General features: G+C 44.8%; 1 protein-coding gene across 2 annotated transcripts in view; it reads left to right on the top strand.

Annotated features, from left to right (window-relative positions):
- Positions 1 to 1,578: 1,578 nt before the first annotated feature.
- The window catches only part of DHX32 (DEAH-box helicase 32 (putative)), a 66,713-nt gene continuing 51,498 nt past the window's right edge, over positions 1,579 to 16,793 (top strand). For both annotated transcript variants that reach the window (XM_018562106.1, XM_018562030.1), the window contains exon 1: positions 1,579 to 2,137. In XM_018562106.1, coding sequence (XP_018417608.1) covers positions 1,847 to 2,137 — 291 coding nt within the window. In that variant the 5' untranslated portion in view covers positions 1,579 to 1,846. The remainder of the gene's footprint in view (positions 2,138 to 16,793) is intronic.

Below are 16,793 nucleotides of genomic sequence, written 5' to 3'. Positions count from 1 at the left end.
TTGGTAGGGTCACAAGTGGCTGATACCAGGTCAAATTCAGGTCTTTATACTAGTTGCTTTCAAAATGTAATTTAAAGGGCAAGTTCATCTTCACAAAAAATGAAAAGCAAAAGTAACACTTAACTCGCAATATGCGTCAGTTTCTGTTAAAGCAGAACTTCGGGGGAAATTGTTATTAATCCTAGCAGTGGGGCTACCCCTGCACAGCAAGGGTTAAGTGCTGGTTTTGGTCTAGGGAGGAAAATAACTCGCCTGATCCAGCTGCCTGTAACTGTGCTCCCTCCTGCCTTTCTCTTCCTCCAGTGATGGAATGTCCCTTGTTGTCCTTACGTCCTATAAACTGTGTTTAGAACTTGATGATTTAGAGCACTGCAGCAGAGGGGCGCGAGAAACTCCAGGGACCGGTCTAAAAGCAAGCCAGCTCTGAAGATCGGATGAGCATATCTTTCTTATTTTCCTCCCTAGACCAAAATGAGCACTTAAAGGAGAACTACGAGGTGAGTGCTTTTCACTCACCTCATAGTTCTAGCCGGCCTGTGACAATGAGACTGTCACAGGTCGGCTCAGTAGATCGGGAGGTGCCGTGACAGGGGAGGGGCTGGATTCCCCCCTCCCCGCTTCGATCCTCCAGCGCTGACTCCTCTGTGTTTGCAGGCGCTTCCTCTCCCACGGCGTCTGCATGCTGGTGCACGCGTCCATAGACTTACTTTGTGTCTCTCCTCGCGTCCCGGACGAAAATGTGAACTGCGCCCGCCCCAAGATGCTTTTCAGCCGCCTGAGCGGTTTCACATTTTTGGACGGGAGCACGCGGGGAAGATACAGGTAAGTTTTTAAACTGCTGTTAAAGCGTTTTAAAAAAAAAAAAAAACTTTTTGCACAGATCTACTGCTTGCTAGCAGTAGATCTATGCAAAAAAAGCTGAGGGATTAGAAACCCTTTAAGTTAACATTTAAATGCTTGTTTTTAACCTGTAACTTCTGGTGACAGGGTCTCTTTAAAAAAAAAAAGATCCTGTTCTCACTATTGTAAAGTGAAGTGTCCCACTTTGCTTCAAACATCCAGTCGTATTCAAGGGAAACTCAACTTTTTTTTTCAGACTCCCCTGTTCGTGATTGGGTATTTGAAATCAACAAAGGCTTCAGGTCACACAATAGTAAATCAGGTCAAGGATCACGTCACTGCACCTCATAGTAAATGAGATCCTATATGCAACAAGTGCATTTGCACCGTGTATTATACACTTGTTCTAATTCTCTTTTTGGCTGTAGATTTCTCCTGATCTTGTACCTCAGCCAGTGACAGCGGATAAAAGTACAGTGAACTTTTGACTGCATGACTTCCAGCAAACATTCTTTGCTCTAACTCTTTACTCGGTTCCATAGGTTTGAGGAGCTGTGACCCAGCAGATGTGATTTGTTGGCTTGGTCACATTGCTCTCCCTGTCCCTTTTAATTCCCTACAGTGCCGGGTAAGCTCCATTGTCGAGGGATTAGGTCACCACATGACCAGCCTTACTCTCACAATCACTTCACTCCCATAGCTTTGTATTCATAGTCAATCAGGATCCAGACACGTGTAATGGGGCCGGCCTGCACTCTGCTTAATCATTGTCTGTACAAAGCAGTTAGGAGAGACAACATTGCAAAGTGTTTATAAGCTGTCTTGGCTGATGTTTAACCGGACTTGCCTAATTATGCAATTTTAACGTGTTCAAAAACTGGATTTGTTGACAGTGCGGAGCAATCTGTGTCCCGTCGTCTTTGGAAGACCAACATTGCAACTTGGCGGATGAGATTTGTGACGAGCCGGCTGGATTCATGGGAAATCCCCTTTCTTCTGTCCCGTGATGGCTTTTGTGACTGGAACACCACAAGGAGCCGAGGACTTGCTAACCGTTTCACCGGAGAAGAGCTGTTTCCTTGATGCATCCGACTCCAGCGATGTGGACGAAGGCCTGCTCGATGACCTGGAGCTAAACCCCTTCGACGGTTTGCCGTACTCGTCACGGTTTTATGAGCTTCTGAAGCAGAGGGAGAAGCTGCCCATTTGGAAAACCAAATATGTCTTCCTGGAGAGTTTGGTGCAGAACCAAATTGTGGTGGTGTCTGGAGGAGCCAAGTGCGGGAAAAGTTCACAAGTAAGTTTTCTGGCCAATGGTGCTTCACTTCTGCAGCTTAAAAAAGTTTAGAGCACATGATGAAAGTTGTTAATAACCTTGGTTGGCACTAAACCCATTTGATGGTTTGGTTTGCCGTGGTCATTTTGATTTTTGCAGGCTCCGGAAGCGGAGGGAAAAGCTGCCCATTTTGGAAAACAATGTCTTCCTGGAGATTGGCCTGGAACCAAATTGTGGTGGTGTCAGAAGGAGCCAAAACAGGGCTGGACAAATCCAGGAGCCAGGTTGCCAATGCTCCTTAAAAATTACAGCTGAAGTTTTCTAGTTGTCAATGGAGCTGGATCCTGGATTGGACAGACTGGATTCTGATTTACATATTAATTTGTACACCCCTGTAGTAATAAATAACATTGGGCTAAGCCAGGGCTGGACAAATCCCAGGAGCCAGGTAGCCAATGCTCCTTAAAAATTGCAGCTGGCAAACAACTTTTGAAGTTTTCTAGTTGTTGTTAATGCAGCTGGATCCTGTATTGGACAGACTGGCTTCTGAATTACATATTCATTTGTCCACCACTGTAGTAATAAATAACATTGGGCTAAGCCAGGGCTGGACATATTCCAGGAGCCAGGTAGCCAATGCTCCTTAAGAATTGCAGCTAGTGCCCAACTTTTGGGGTTTTCTCTAGTTGTCGTCAACAGAGCTGGCTCCTAAATAAAAAAAACCCTGCTGGCTCCTGGTTTGGACAGACCGACTCTTAAATTCCATATTAATTTGTCCACCCGTGAATTAAAATATGCCCTTATGTATTTCACTTTCTCTCTACCATACACGTATGTAAAACTCTCTTTTACACATGTGCAGTGTATACATCTGCACTGCAAATGCTTTCTTAGTCCCCATTCACACCAGGGCGTTTGTAGCTCGTATAGCTCAGCACGGAAAAGCACCGCACAAGCCTGTGAAGTATGCGCCTCTTTTTAGGGGAGATCAGCGTGATGTGACCCTTTTTTTTTCTTCTATTCCTAATCGCGCTGTCTGCCCATAAAAAGAAGCTTGTGTACCTTTTTCCAGCGACCGGCTTTTTTCTCAGAGCGACGCTATGCTGAGACGTGAACAGGGACTAGAGATCAATAGGATTTCTTGTGCGGAGCTTTTCCATGCTGAAAAATACAAGCTACAAACGCCCTGGTGTGAACCGGGACTTACCTTTTGTATCATCATTTCAATAGGTCACCTATAATATGCCACGAATGTGTGTATTTAGAAGAGTAAACACAATTTGATGTGCGATAACAGGTTATTGCTCATGAATCATGCAAGGCTGGTCACATGATGTCACATAAGTGTACACAGTTTACATTGACAATATGAATGGACTCTTGGCATGCTGAGGTGTTATTTGACTATTCGCCTCCACAGCTTCCTATTATCTGTGTTACAGGTTAGTATATGGAAGGCCAGTACTGGGTTTTATATATACACAGACTGTGGAATTAATTTATTCTCTCTTTAGTTTGTTACAAATTATGTGTTAACGTGAACCTGAGCTTTGCCTGTGGAGGTGTAAAGAAAATGTTCAATTTTAATTCTGTCCCTTTTAATTTTAACTTGCCTTCCCTTTCCTCCCACACCAGTTAAAGCCCATCTCCGGGCATACTAAAAAAAAACTATCATTACACCTGGGTTACCCCTGCACTGCAAGGGTTACGTGCTAGTTTTTGCTTAGGGGTGAGAAGTAAAGCACTTTTACTTACCTGATCCCCACTACTCTGATGGTCAGCGTTCACCTTTCTCCCCTCTGCTCTGGCTGATGGACTGTCCCTAGGTGTCCTCTTGTATAATTTAGGTATATGTAACCTACATTAGGTGTGATGATGTATGCAGTCCTTGGACTGCCATAGCCCAGGGGAGAAGGAGCTGCAAGGACCGGTCTATTACCCTGGTGGAAGCAGGTAAGAAAATCAGCATTTTTTTTCTGTCCACTTAGGCATAAACAAGCACTTAACCCTTGCAGTGCTGAGGTAACCCCACTGCAGGGGTAGCTTTTTAATTTGCCCAGTGATGGGCTTTATTTTACCCATTGGGTTCTGTTCTGTGTAAACTTTAATTCAATCCTAATTGGAATTTACACAGGTCTAAGGACTTTTCTCCCTACACCCATTTGATGGTGTTAGTGCCTGAGCAGCCAGCCACGCAGTACGAGCACTGTCATTTAGGAGGAAGGAAAAGCGTTGTGTGGTACCGTGTGTTTAAAGGAGAACTATGAGTGCTTTTCACTCAGCCTCATAGTTCTAGCCGACCTGTTGCAATGAGACTGTCGCAGGTCGGCTCAGTAGATCGGGAGGTGAGCGAACACATACCGGCGTTCGCTCACCTCTCGATCCTGTCACGGCTCTCTGCCGTGACAGGGGAGGGGCTGTATTCCCCCCTCCCCGCTCCGATCCGCCAGCGCTGACTGGCGGAACGGACAGGGGAGGGGGCGGGTACAGCTGGCTCTGCCTCTAGATAGGCAGAGCCAGCTGTCAGTCACGCAGCTGGGCGGATCCAGGCATAATTGTCGGGATCCGCTTCAGCTGCGGCATCTTGGTATACCGCGAGCAGCAGCTCGTGGTATACTGAGCCTAGGGTGACGGGAGGACGCTAGTTTGTGTCCTCCCGTTACCCTAAGGAGAACTATGGGGAAAAGCCTTAACCCCATAGTTCTCCTTTAACACATGGTAGCACGTAGCGCACACTGCATTAACACTACAGTGCGATCGACTGCGCTGAAACACGTGGAAGCACAATACTATGAATGGCTGTGCTGTGCAATTGTAAAAATGTAGTGAATGCACTACTTTTTCCAATGCGGTACCGCACGTTGTGGCACGGTTGTTCGCATTGCGGGCGGGAGGTGCATTTGGTGTGCCATTCAAATGAATCGCAACGCATCTCCTCAACTGTTCCCCCCCCCCTCCCCTGTCCAATCCTCCAGCGCTGACTGGCGGAACAGACGGGGGAGGGGGCGGGTACAGCTGGCTCTGCCTCTAGATAGGCAGAGCCAGCTGTCACTCACGCAGCTTGGTGGATCCAGACATAATTGTCGGGATCCGTTCCGGCTGCAGCTTCTCAGTATACCGCGAGCTGTAGTTCGCGGTATACTGAGCTTTGGGTGACGGGAGGACGCTAGTTTTGTGTCCTCCCGTTACCCTTAGAAGAACTATGGGGAAAAGCACTGACCCCATAGTTCTCCTTTTAATTAGTGGTGATTTATCTTTACTGTGCAAATGTACAAAAAAGTTTTTGGCCGGAGTTCAGCTTTAAACTTGAAGATGTTGCTTTGCCCTGCATAGAGCAAGTAAGGGTTTACTTTTAGTATGCGTGTTTAGTTCAGTAAGGGCTAATCTAAACCTGGAATCTCACCCATGAGGTTCTTAAAATCTGCTTTAAATGTATCTAAACTCAAGAAAACAATGTAAAATTGTTGAAACTTATCAGTTGTTAGATGTGGTGGATGCTTTAGTTTTTTCTTTCTTTTATTTTTGTTTCCTTTCTTTTCACCTGGTGATCCTGTCAGGAAACACACTTTCTGTACTAAGGTTACAAAACTCACTCACTGTGCTGTATCTATGGAGGGACAGCATTGTCTCCCTAGAACAGGTCTACAGGACACCACATCTCCTCTTCCCCATAATATGGACAAGTCCGAAGCGGGGCTGTAGCTGGGAGCAATGCTAACTAATAACAGGCAACACAGGCACAGATCACAACAAGTTATCAGCTCACTACATTTCTGACCTGAATAATAGGTATTTTGTGCACTAAGGCCTAGTTCACATGGGCGGTAAAACAATACGGCGGCCCGCTGCAAAGCGAGCGCACAGTGATGTACACATTGCAAAAAATATGTAGCATGGCACTTTTGACAGGTGGTGATGCTTATCAAACGCGAGAAATAGAATAAATGGGATCGCTCCGGGTGGGGCGCAGTATTTCAATAGAAGATCCCATTGAAAGAAAGTTCTACATCCAACGCAGCTTGTTTTTCAGGGGTGGGGGGTGGGAGGGGGGGATGGAGACTGCAGCTTGTGTGAACCTAGCCTTATCAAACATATAAACCAAAACAATGTCAACTGTACATTTAACAGATCAAATGGGAGCAAATAAGTGAAGTTCATTGTTTGTTTTCTTTACATTCTACCAAATGTTGAGATAAGCTATCAACCACACAGGGAGTGCATTGTTTTCAGCGAGTTAGCAGACTCATAGGCTTTCATTGTGAGAAGAAGTCGTTAAGCAGGACCATTGTGTAGCACTGCAAAGCAGGAAGCTGAGCCTGTGTAATCAGTCAATGTGGCTTTTCCCCGTTTACATATATAAGTACAAATTTCAGGGCTCATGCACATGGGCATACAGTATAAAACATGCCTGTATTTGTGGAGCATCACACACACGCATATGGGAGTAAGTCCCTGAACATGAAAATTCAGCGTGTGGAAGCTTGCGCCCATACATGTGAACGTGTAAACACCAGTACAGACGTGATAGAGGTGTATTTCACCCTGTATGGTACCTGTATTTGTGTCCATGTGCATGAGGCCTTGCACAAAAAAGGGTGTCTTAAGCTGATGTCCGTGACATATGCTCAAAGCCTGGCAAAGTGGCTATTAATAAAATATGATCAAGTCATATCGACATTCATATTGGACCGATTTACTCAAGTGTCCACATGACTCATGGCAACAATCCCATTGTCCCTTATTTTCTAGGTAGAGCTGGTTGAGTTCTGTTGGGCACCCAGACAGTTTTAGTTTCAGGCTCTTTGATAAATGAGGCCCACAGTGTTTTCTTGTAAGTAAAAGAGCTCATTAGAGCTCATCCCTTGACTCATCCGGAGGAATACTGGTGTTTACCTGCATTGAAGTTCCCATCCCCCTGAGATCAATTGCAGCTTCAGTATTGTTCATTAATCTTCCAGCAAGTCAGCTTGGATAGTGCAATCCCTGCAATGTGTACTCCGGTTTACAAAGAACCGTGAAACATTGTTTAACCCATTTGTATGAAGACTCCACACAAAACTCATCAATACATAAATATTTATATTAAATTTTTACCTTTTTACATGTCCATTTTTTCTTTTTGAGGGTACCATGTGTAAGAACTCATGTACTCATGTCTAGACTATGACTTGCATTTATTTTGTGTAGTCCCTCCACCCCGGCTCTTTGGAGTCATTCTATATCTCTCTGTGGTCTGCACATCCGGTCCATTTCAAATGAGTGCCTTTATTATGTCTTAGCAGAGTTTCCATAGACGGCTCAACTGCTGAGTCGGACCAGAATGGAAATGGATGTCACATATATCCAGTAGGAGTAGGAATCGGTTTTGATGTAGATTTCAAAAAAATGGGGGATGTACTCCTTGGAGGAGGCAAACCCATGATAACAGTATGTGTATAATGTATGGACCTGGTTATGGCCTTGATGGGTGGGAGTCACTCATTAGAAGATCAGATCCTGGATGTGTGATTAGGAACCTCTCTTAAAACATGGTCATGGTTGTTTATTTTAATGGAAATGTCAGATACAGCCTTCCCAACATCATAACAAGATACCTTGATTTAAACAGATCCCTTTTATGTGTTTGGCAATCTTGGTGATCAATTTACTGTAATACTCAGTGCCATCCCAGACTTTGAGAGTATGGTGCATCAATGGACTCATGGTCCCCGGGCGTAAGCGGCAGAAACCAACAAAGTGCTTTGATCGAAATCAGGGAGCAACAGAAACTTTCCATCTATGTGCACAATGGCGCCTGTGCAGACAGAAACAGATTTGTTAGGGGAGCAATCTGAGCAGCTTGAAGAGATCTATGAAAATAGGGGAGACCCAGGCCCCCTCATTTCCTATGGGCACATATAGTAAATTTCGAAATACGCGGTTGCTTATTACCCCACACGGAGGCCAGAACCCAATTCTGAAAGGCCCCAAGCATGAAGCAGGGAATCGGAACAGGGAGAGTGCGAACTAAATAAAGGAGCTTAGGGAGCATGGACATCTTAACTGCGTTGGTTTTCCCAACCCAGGAAAGATGGTTACGGGACCAGGTGGGATAGTAAGTCTTTAAGGTGACTAAACAAAGGTAAGCAATTGGCTTTATAGAGTGAGTCATAGTCAACTTGATCCTAAGTATTCTAGATGGGAGTCATGCCAAACAATGGAGAAATTATTGCGATGGGACACAACTGCTTCATGTGATAGAGACAAAATTAAGCGCTAAGGACTTCTCCTTGTTGATAGTTAGGCCTGATATTTGGACAAAAAAGACTTCAGGGTGGAGAACACGTTGGGGAGGGTAAGATGGAGTGGGGAGATTGTAAGCACTAAATCGTCTGCTAACATTAAATGTATAAGCTTCCCTTCCCACTGCAATCCCATGGATATTCGGGTTTTGACGCAGAAGGCAGGCTAGGGGTTCAATTGCCAACACAAACAAAATGGGGGGAAACAGGGCATCCCTATCTAGTACCTTGTTTAATCAGAAACAGTGAGGAAAGATGTTGTAGATATCGTATAGAGGGTCAGAATAAAGGACCTGGAGCCAAGCCAGAAAAGTATCAGGGAAGCCCCATTTACGGAGAATATTATAAAGATAATCCCAGAAGATGGGAGTCAAACCTCTAATGAATATTTAAAGACAACAGCATACCCAGGATCTTTTTATGGTGCATATGATGAATCAGCTGAATGATCTTGCGCGTCTTGTCAGGCGCTTGCCTATGGGGACCAAATCCCACCTGATACCTATGAATCAGGAGATCAAGTAAACGGTTAATTCTGGTGGCCAAGGTTTTAGAAATAAGCTTTTTATCTCTATTCAATAAGAAGATTGGCCAGTAGTTGTGTGGGTCCAAGGCATTGTCCGGTTTGGTGAGCATGACAATCTGTGCCATAAGAGAAGAGAGATGTAAAGTATCAGAAAGTTTTAGTTCTGTAGCTAGAAACCATATTCTATGAGAACTAACAAAAAAGGTCTGACCATTTCTTCTATGTTCTTTATTTTACCAATGTTCAAGAGAACATAGCAGGTAAGACACTCAGAACAACAGAAGTTGACAGACTGCTTGCAGGCAGAATGATCCTTCACAGAAATATATGTATAAGCTATAGGCAGCACTGTCACTAGACATTCAACTGAAAAGACCAAGAGCGCTGTAGAGAGGTAAATAAAGGGAAGCAAAGAATTAGGAGAGGAGCTGAGTAGGAGAGGAAGAAACCGGTTGAAAACAATGGAAATGTATTGACGGTGAGCAATCCATAAGGACTGTCGGGCAAAGTGACCTCTGTCTGCACAGTCCATCATATCCTCCGAAAAAGTAATCTCATGGTAATGGGGCTAAGTTTTTAAAGTGGCACTAAACTCAGGAGTTGCATCTTAAAAATGCATTTAAGTACCTTAACTGTTAACAAAAATGTATGTTTTTGCTGTAGGTCTCAAATTATCTTTGAATTGGTGCTGACACTGTCCTTCCTTCTGGAGGGGGGGGCTACTTTTACTCCTCTTGGTCCCTGTGTGTGTTGTAAAATAGTCACCTCTCCAAGCTCACTCCCAGGATGGACTACAATCTCATGTTGAGTTTACTAATTTGTATTGAGATTGTAGTCTTTCACGGTAGTGAGCTTGGAGTGGTGGCTACTTTACAACATACACATGTACCAAGAGGAGTAAAAGTAGCCCCCCTCCAGGAGGAAGGACAGTGCAAGAACCAATTCAGAGATGATTTGAGGATCTACAGCCGAGTGATACACAACTGAGATACATTTTTGTTAATAGTTAAAGGGGTTCTAAGCCTCCCGTTTTTTTTGCCTATTTCTACTGCTGACAAGCAGTAGATAAAAAAAAAAAAACAGCGGTTTAGACTGACCTTATCGCTGCGCGCTCCCGCGGCGAGAGTCCGGAACTGTTCGTGCGGCCGCAAAGGATCTTGGGGCGGGCGCATGCCCAGTTCGGATTCTCGGCCGGGAGACGAGCAGAGACGCAAGGTAAGCCTATGGACGCGTGCACCCGCATGCAGACACCGCTGGATCGGAAGTGCCTGTAAGCAGAAAGGAGTCAGCGCTGAATCGGAGAGGGAGCTGGAGGGACAGATGAAAACATGGGGAAAGAAGAGGAAGATTGGATTAAGAGACATCATTTAAGGTAAGTGCTGACATTAACATGGGGGGGAGGGAAAAAACATTTATCCTTTAATGTCACTTTAAGGTACTTGAATGCATTTTTTAGGTTTACCTCCTGAGTTTAGTGTCAAACTAAATTACTTTTTATTGTATACAGCAGACCTGAATAGTTGTTTCACTATTAGGAGCCAGGGATTCTGTAACAGTTATGTGAACATGGAAACCTTTTTGAAGTAGCGGTAATTAATTCTGGCACACGTATACAGATCAGAGTGGTGAGGTTGTATGTAAATCCATCCACTCTGCGTCTGTAGTACACTATACCCTGCCAGTATTTTATACCAAAACTACGTATCTTCAGCCTCCATTACAAACTGAAAAGCCATGAAATTACATCATATTCTTATTGGTCTATAAACTCCATGCATTTGAAAAAAGTAGAGTATTATTGGAAATCTTTATTACAAATAAATTATTGTTGCATCCTACGTGTCTACAGTCTGAAACGTGAACATCTATTTTTGGTAGCTCCTCTATGGTAAGATGTTATGCACGTATAGTCAAAGGAAATCAACAGAGTGGAATATTTAACCTATTTCTCACTCTGGTTGCTGCCCACTCCTCCATCCCCGCTCCAGCCCTGGAATGCGGGCAAGCCCTTAAAGTCATCATGTAAAATGCAGGACTACTGGACATTGGCAATGTGGGTGGCCGCATGACCAGCAATGAGGAGTAGCTTTTTTGGAAAGGACAGCCTGTGGGAAGGATTCTGCAGGACCAAGAAATAAGATATGTAATTCTACCTATTACATACCTCCTAGACCAAATGAGTATTACAGCCTTACTATAAGGAGGGGAGCTACCAAGAGGAGATTCTTATCAGCTGACTTGAGTTTAGCTTTAAAGTGCACCTTTATCCTGACTATGGATGATAAATCTTCTACATATTGCTAACAAGCAGTAAAAGAGCTTTACAACAAGCCATTCCTGACCTCTACAGCTGCTTGTAATGGAAAGTAATTAATTCTTAAAGATCACAACAAAGACTCTGACGTTAGGTTTCAGTTGGATTCTTATGGCTTGGAAGTATCTCCTGTTTTACATTAAAAGGCTGGCAATACAAAGGCTGTGATACAAACAGTGGCGTAACAATCGCCATGGCAACCCAGGCGGGGGCCTGGCACAGGGGGGCGCGGCCACGGCATTTTTTGCTGATGCCATGTGGGCCGTCTGGGTCGCTAAGGCATGTAAGGGTGCTGGCTGTCACTGACACAGCTCAGCAGCGGCGTTTCCCCTTACAGCCGCTGCGGAGCGGTTTCAGTGACAGCCAGCAGCTACGGCAGAAGAGGCCAGCGTTCGCAGTGAAGGAGGAGACGGGGCCCGCCTAAGAGCAACCCCACCTCTTCTTACATCACTGGCCAGCGACCTAAGAGCAGGTGGGGCCAGTGATGTAAGAAGAGGCGGGCCCGTCGATAGAAGAGAAGGTGGGGCCCGGGGATGGAAGAGGAGGCGGGGCCCGGCGACTACGGAGGCGGACAGCGCTGACAGGTAAGATGTGTGCAGCCCATCTTAGACCCTGCAGAGCCCACTATAGGGAGTCTATGGTGGGCTCTGCAGGGTCACTCTCAGGTGGGCTGTTTGGTATATCAGGTGGGCTCTGCAAGTGGCATAACTAGCAATCACGGGGCCCCATACAAAATTTTGCTATGGGGCCCTGTGATTTCTAGTTACGCCCCTGGATACAAAGTAATATGAAAGAACTATGATGTATTCCTTTAAAATGCCTATAGCTACAGAGGTGAATGAGGGCTTATTTTAAAGTGAATTTACTTCTTGTTCAGAATGTGTCATTATATTATGTGTGCATAGTCTGGGCAAATGGTTTAAGCCACAGAACAGCTTGTGTAGCAGTTATATTTGTATAGATCTTCATAGATACATATATCTTATTGTGTGTGTGTGTATACACTATATTACCAAAAGTATTGGGACACCCCTCCAAATCATTGTATTCAGGTGTTCCGTGACATTTCCGTGCTACTAAATATTCCGCGGTCACCTGTTAGTGATATTATAACAAAGTGGAAGCAACTGGGAACAACAGCAACTCAGCCACAAAGTGGTAGGCCGCGTAAAATGACAGAGCGGGGTCAGCGCATGCGGAACGCACAGTGCGCAGAAGTCCCAAACTGTCTGCAGAGTCAATAGCTACAGACCTCCAAACTTCGTGTGGCCTTCAGATTGGCACAACAACAGTGCATAGAGAGCTTCATGGAATGGGTTTCCATGGCCGAGCAGCTGCATCCAAGCCTTACATCACCAAGTGCAATGCAAAGCGTCGGAAGCAGTGGTGTAAAGCACACCGCCAGTGGACTCTAGAGAAGTGGTGACGTGTTCTCTGGAGTGATGAATCACGCTTCTCTGTCTGGCAATCCAATGGACGTGTCTGGGTTTGGCGGGTGCCAGGAGAACGGTACTTGCCTGACTGCATTGTGCCAAGTGTAAAGTTTGGTGGAGGGGGGATTATGGTGTGGGGTTGTTTTTCAGGGGTTGCGCTTGGCCCCTTAGTTCTAGTGAAGGGAACTCCTAAGGCATCAGCACACCAAGACATTTTGGACAATTTCCTTCTCCCAACTTTGTGGGAACAATTTGGGGATGGCCCCTTCCTGTTCCAACATGACTGCGCACCAGTGCACAAAGCAAGGTCCATAAAGACATGGATGGGAGAGTTTGGGGTGGAGGAACTTGACTGGCCTGCACAGAGTCCTGACCTCAACCCGATAGAACACCTTTGGGATGAATTTGAGCGTAGACTGTGAGCCCGGCCTTCTTGTCCAACATCAGCACCTGACCTCACATGCGCTTCTGGAAGAATAGTCAAACATCCCCATAAACACACTCCTAAACCTTCTGAACGCCTTCCCAGAAGAGTTGAAGCTGTTATAGCTGCAAAGGACGTTCCAACTCAGTATTGAACCCTACGGACTAAGACTGGGATGCCATTAAAGTTCATGTGCGTGTAAAGGCAGGCATCCCAATACTTTTGCTAATACAGTGTGTATGTATGTGTGGAGTTTTTTTGTTTTTTTTTTACTTTAAACATATGTTTTATTTTAGAAAGTGTTATCATCCCGAATGATCCTGCAAAGTTTGTTCTGTTATGTCACATATGGAGACTGCAGCTTATTAGAACGTAGCCAATACTTTTTCACTGCACAGATGTTCCAAGCCTCCTCCGTTCCATACAAAGTTTAGCAAAGAAACGTTTTTTCTTTTAGTTTGCAGCCGTCTTTTTTAACGTGAATATTTAGTGTTCTTTGCAAACCTTTCGGAGACAAAGAAAATATATTTCTCCTGTACATTTAGCAAAACAAAGTGACAGGCAGTGGTTGGGGGTTCCCAGAGGCATCGCTCCCGTCTTGAGGGACGTCGCCCACACACCGCTCAACAGTAGGTTTAATAACAAATTTCCTGGCTGATAGCACAGTGCATCTAGCAGGTGTAAGGGATGTTTGTGTGTATAAGAGAGACGCGCTTGGCGACATGTCTCTTGTCCCCAGCATGAGGTGACATCTTCGATTACTACAAGAGGCCGCCGTCTCTGCGGCTGCTGCAATCAGCCTGTCATTTCCCTATTCCAAGGATTACACTGCAGGATTTACATCATCCTGAGTTTATGTAACTAACAGCATCTACTTGCCCTGCCACATTCTCTCTCATGGGAGTATTTTATTTTTAAAGAGCACCTGTACTTTACCAACGCAATGAAGGAGCAGGAGCATTTGATGCTGTACTTTGGTTCTTGGCAATTAAGGTTTTGGTGTATTTTTTTAGGCCTACTTCAAATAATTAAAGTGTATCTGAACCCAAACACCACAGCAGTGATTTATCCGATGGCCTAAGGCCGGGTTCACACCTAGGCTGCTTTTTCGCATTTGTATGCCCGTGTTCAGCGTGCGGTTATTTGCGCGCTGTGCACATTCTGATGCATGTTTGTATGCGCTTACATGAAGACAAGCGTTTTACTGGCAGCTTTTCAAACATTGCGGGCAATGGAAAATTCCACGTTTAAACGAGCAAAAATGTGCAACATGCTTCTGCTGCGCGTTTTCAGGCATTTCTATTGAAATCTATGGGGCAAAAATTAGCTTTTAACTGCCCAAAGAGGCTCATGTACCTTTTCGGGTGTTTTCCTGCCGGCGCTTTTCTGCTCTGGTGTGAGCAGGGGCCATTGAAAATCTTGGGATTTCTTGTGTTGGGCGTTTTAAAAAAGCTTTCCCGAACTGCTCAAAAACGCCTAGGTGTGAAACAGGCCTTAGGCAGCAGCCTCCAACACCTTCGTAGAAAGCGATGTACTGCAATGGTGGAGCAGCGGGTGCCCGTTGTTCAGGAGGCAATACTTCTGCATCCTGAATGCTTCTTTTTTTTATTTGCACATTTTTTATTGCAATACCGCGCTTCAACTTCGTATCACCGCTGTCACAGCGTGGTCCCATGATCATGACAAGCACCCTCGCCTCTCAAATGTGACACGCAGTATATTTTTTGCTGCAATGCAAAGCATCATGGCCGCGGCAATGTATACAGCACTGTTTGCCACCATTGGCTTTATATTTTCAAATGTAAACCCTTTCAAATGAAGCGTAATAGTACAAGAAGAATATAAAGAAATTGTGTTCTTTTGCTTACATTTTTCCTTGGATAATGGCTTCATTCTGCCATATGGCGATTGCTTTGCTGTGCTAATGTTGAGCCTTGTCTCAATGCGTTCTTTGCATGCTGGGATTCTATTTAAAAATGTAAAAGAATATGGAATGTAATGGCAGAGTTAATTAAAACTTAGTTTTTCAAACTTCAGATAAAGAAGAATTTCTAGGTTTTTGTCTGGGCGATTTGTTGTATGGCACAATGCCAGGGCATATTAAAAGAGAACTATGAGGTAAGTGTTTTTCCCCATAGTTCTCTTAAGGGTCACGGGAGGACATATACAGGCGTTCTCCAGTGACCCAAAGCTTAGTATATTGCGAGCTACAGCTCGCAGTATACTGAGACCGCCGCAGCTGGGACGGATCCCAACATTACTGTCGATCAACCCAGTTGCGTGAGTGACAGCTGGCTCTGCCTATCTAGAGGCAGAACCAGCTGTACCCGCCCACTCCCTCGTCCGTTCCTCCAGTCAGTGCTGGAGGATCGGAGTGTGAAGGAGGGGAATCCCTGCAGGAAGCCGTGACTGCAGTCACATCTCTCTGCAGGGAGATGATCGAGAAGTGAGCGAGCGACGGTATGTATTCACTCACTTCCCGATCTATTGAGCCGACATGTGACAGTTTCATTTTCACACGTCCGCTCGAACTATGAGGCTGAGTGATTTTCACTCACCTCATAGTTCTCCTTTAAGTGTGGCCAGGTAAAAAATGCCTGGTGGGTGGGCATGAAAGACAATTGCTGATAGCTTACTATGGCTTAGGCCCCGTTTTTTTGTGCAAATTTGTTTGATTTGCATGTTCTCCCTGGGCTTCCGTGGGTTTCCTTTGGGTACTCCAGTTTCCTCCCACACTCTAATAACATGCTGGTAGGTTAATTGACTTCTATTTAAATTGGCCCTGTATGTGTCCATGTGAGACGTGGACCTTAGATTGTAAGACTCTTGAGGGCAAGGACTGATGTGAATCTACATAAGGTAAATCGTTGCGTAAATTGTCGGCGCTATATAAATTCCATAAATAAATATTTGTTTATAGCTAATTCAATATGCTTAACAATTGCAGATTGCCCTCAAGATCACAGTTTGCCTATTGTTCAGTTCACCCCCTGTAATAATAATATTATACGATGAACAATTGTAGGCTGTAACCTATTTAGAAGTAATGGGTTTCAGTAGCTGGGAGTGGAGAGCTGAGACGCGTGCAGTTTAATTGCTATGGGTTACTGCACCCTATTGCTCTTTGCACTATTATTAGGTGAGCTGACAAGTGCTGGAACACCTGCATATTATTATTTTCTGTTCCTTTCCTGTTTTTCATATGACTTGTATATACTCATGCTGAGTCTGTCATCTGATTTTCCGGTTTTGAATTATAAAACACCTGGTAGATGGGATTAGGAGTGAAGTCATCCTTATTCTGGTGAGGTCTGACAGCATCTAGCTGTGTGCTTTACCTCCCAGCAATGAAGCTTCCATGTGGTCTCCTGAGCTCATGTCTGTCTGCTGTCGGACCGTGTAATATATTCCTGGCCCAGTCGCTGGGTATTCTGTTTTCTCCCGGACTGTCAGTGGCCAGGCCTTAAAGAAGAACTCACAAAAACCTTAACAAATAAAATATTGATTTGGAAATCATGTGCAAATAGCCAGTTTTCTTTTTGTTGGATACGCAGTCATTTCTTGGGGGGGAAATGACTTGCTTTTTATTCCTTTCCTGCTTTTCTCTCCGTGTTCTATTTAATAGGCAACCGCTTGGCAAGGCATCTCATTCCCATGTTGATGCACATCCAATCCCCCAAGAGGATGAGGGGGTCTGCG

The sequence above is a fragment of the Nanorana parkeri genome, unplaced genomic scaffold, assembly GCF_000935625.1.
Source record: "Nanorana parkeri isolate BGI_ZX_2015 unplaced genomic scaffold, ASM93562v1 scaffold2, whole genome shotgun sequence".
NCBI classification, from domain to species: domain Eukaryota; kingdom Metazoa; phylum Chordata; class Amphibia; order Anura; family Dicroglossidae; genus Nanorana; species Nanorana parkeri.
The sequence above is the reverse complement of the archived record's forward strand: the minus strand, read 5'-3'. Positions and strand labels throughout refer to the sequence as shown.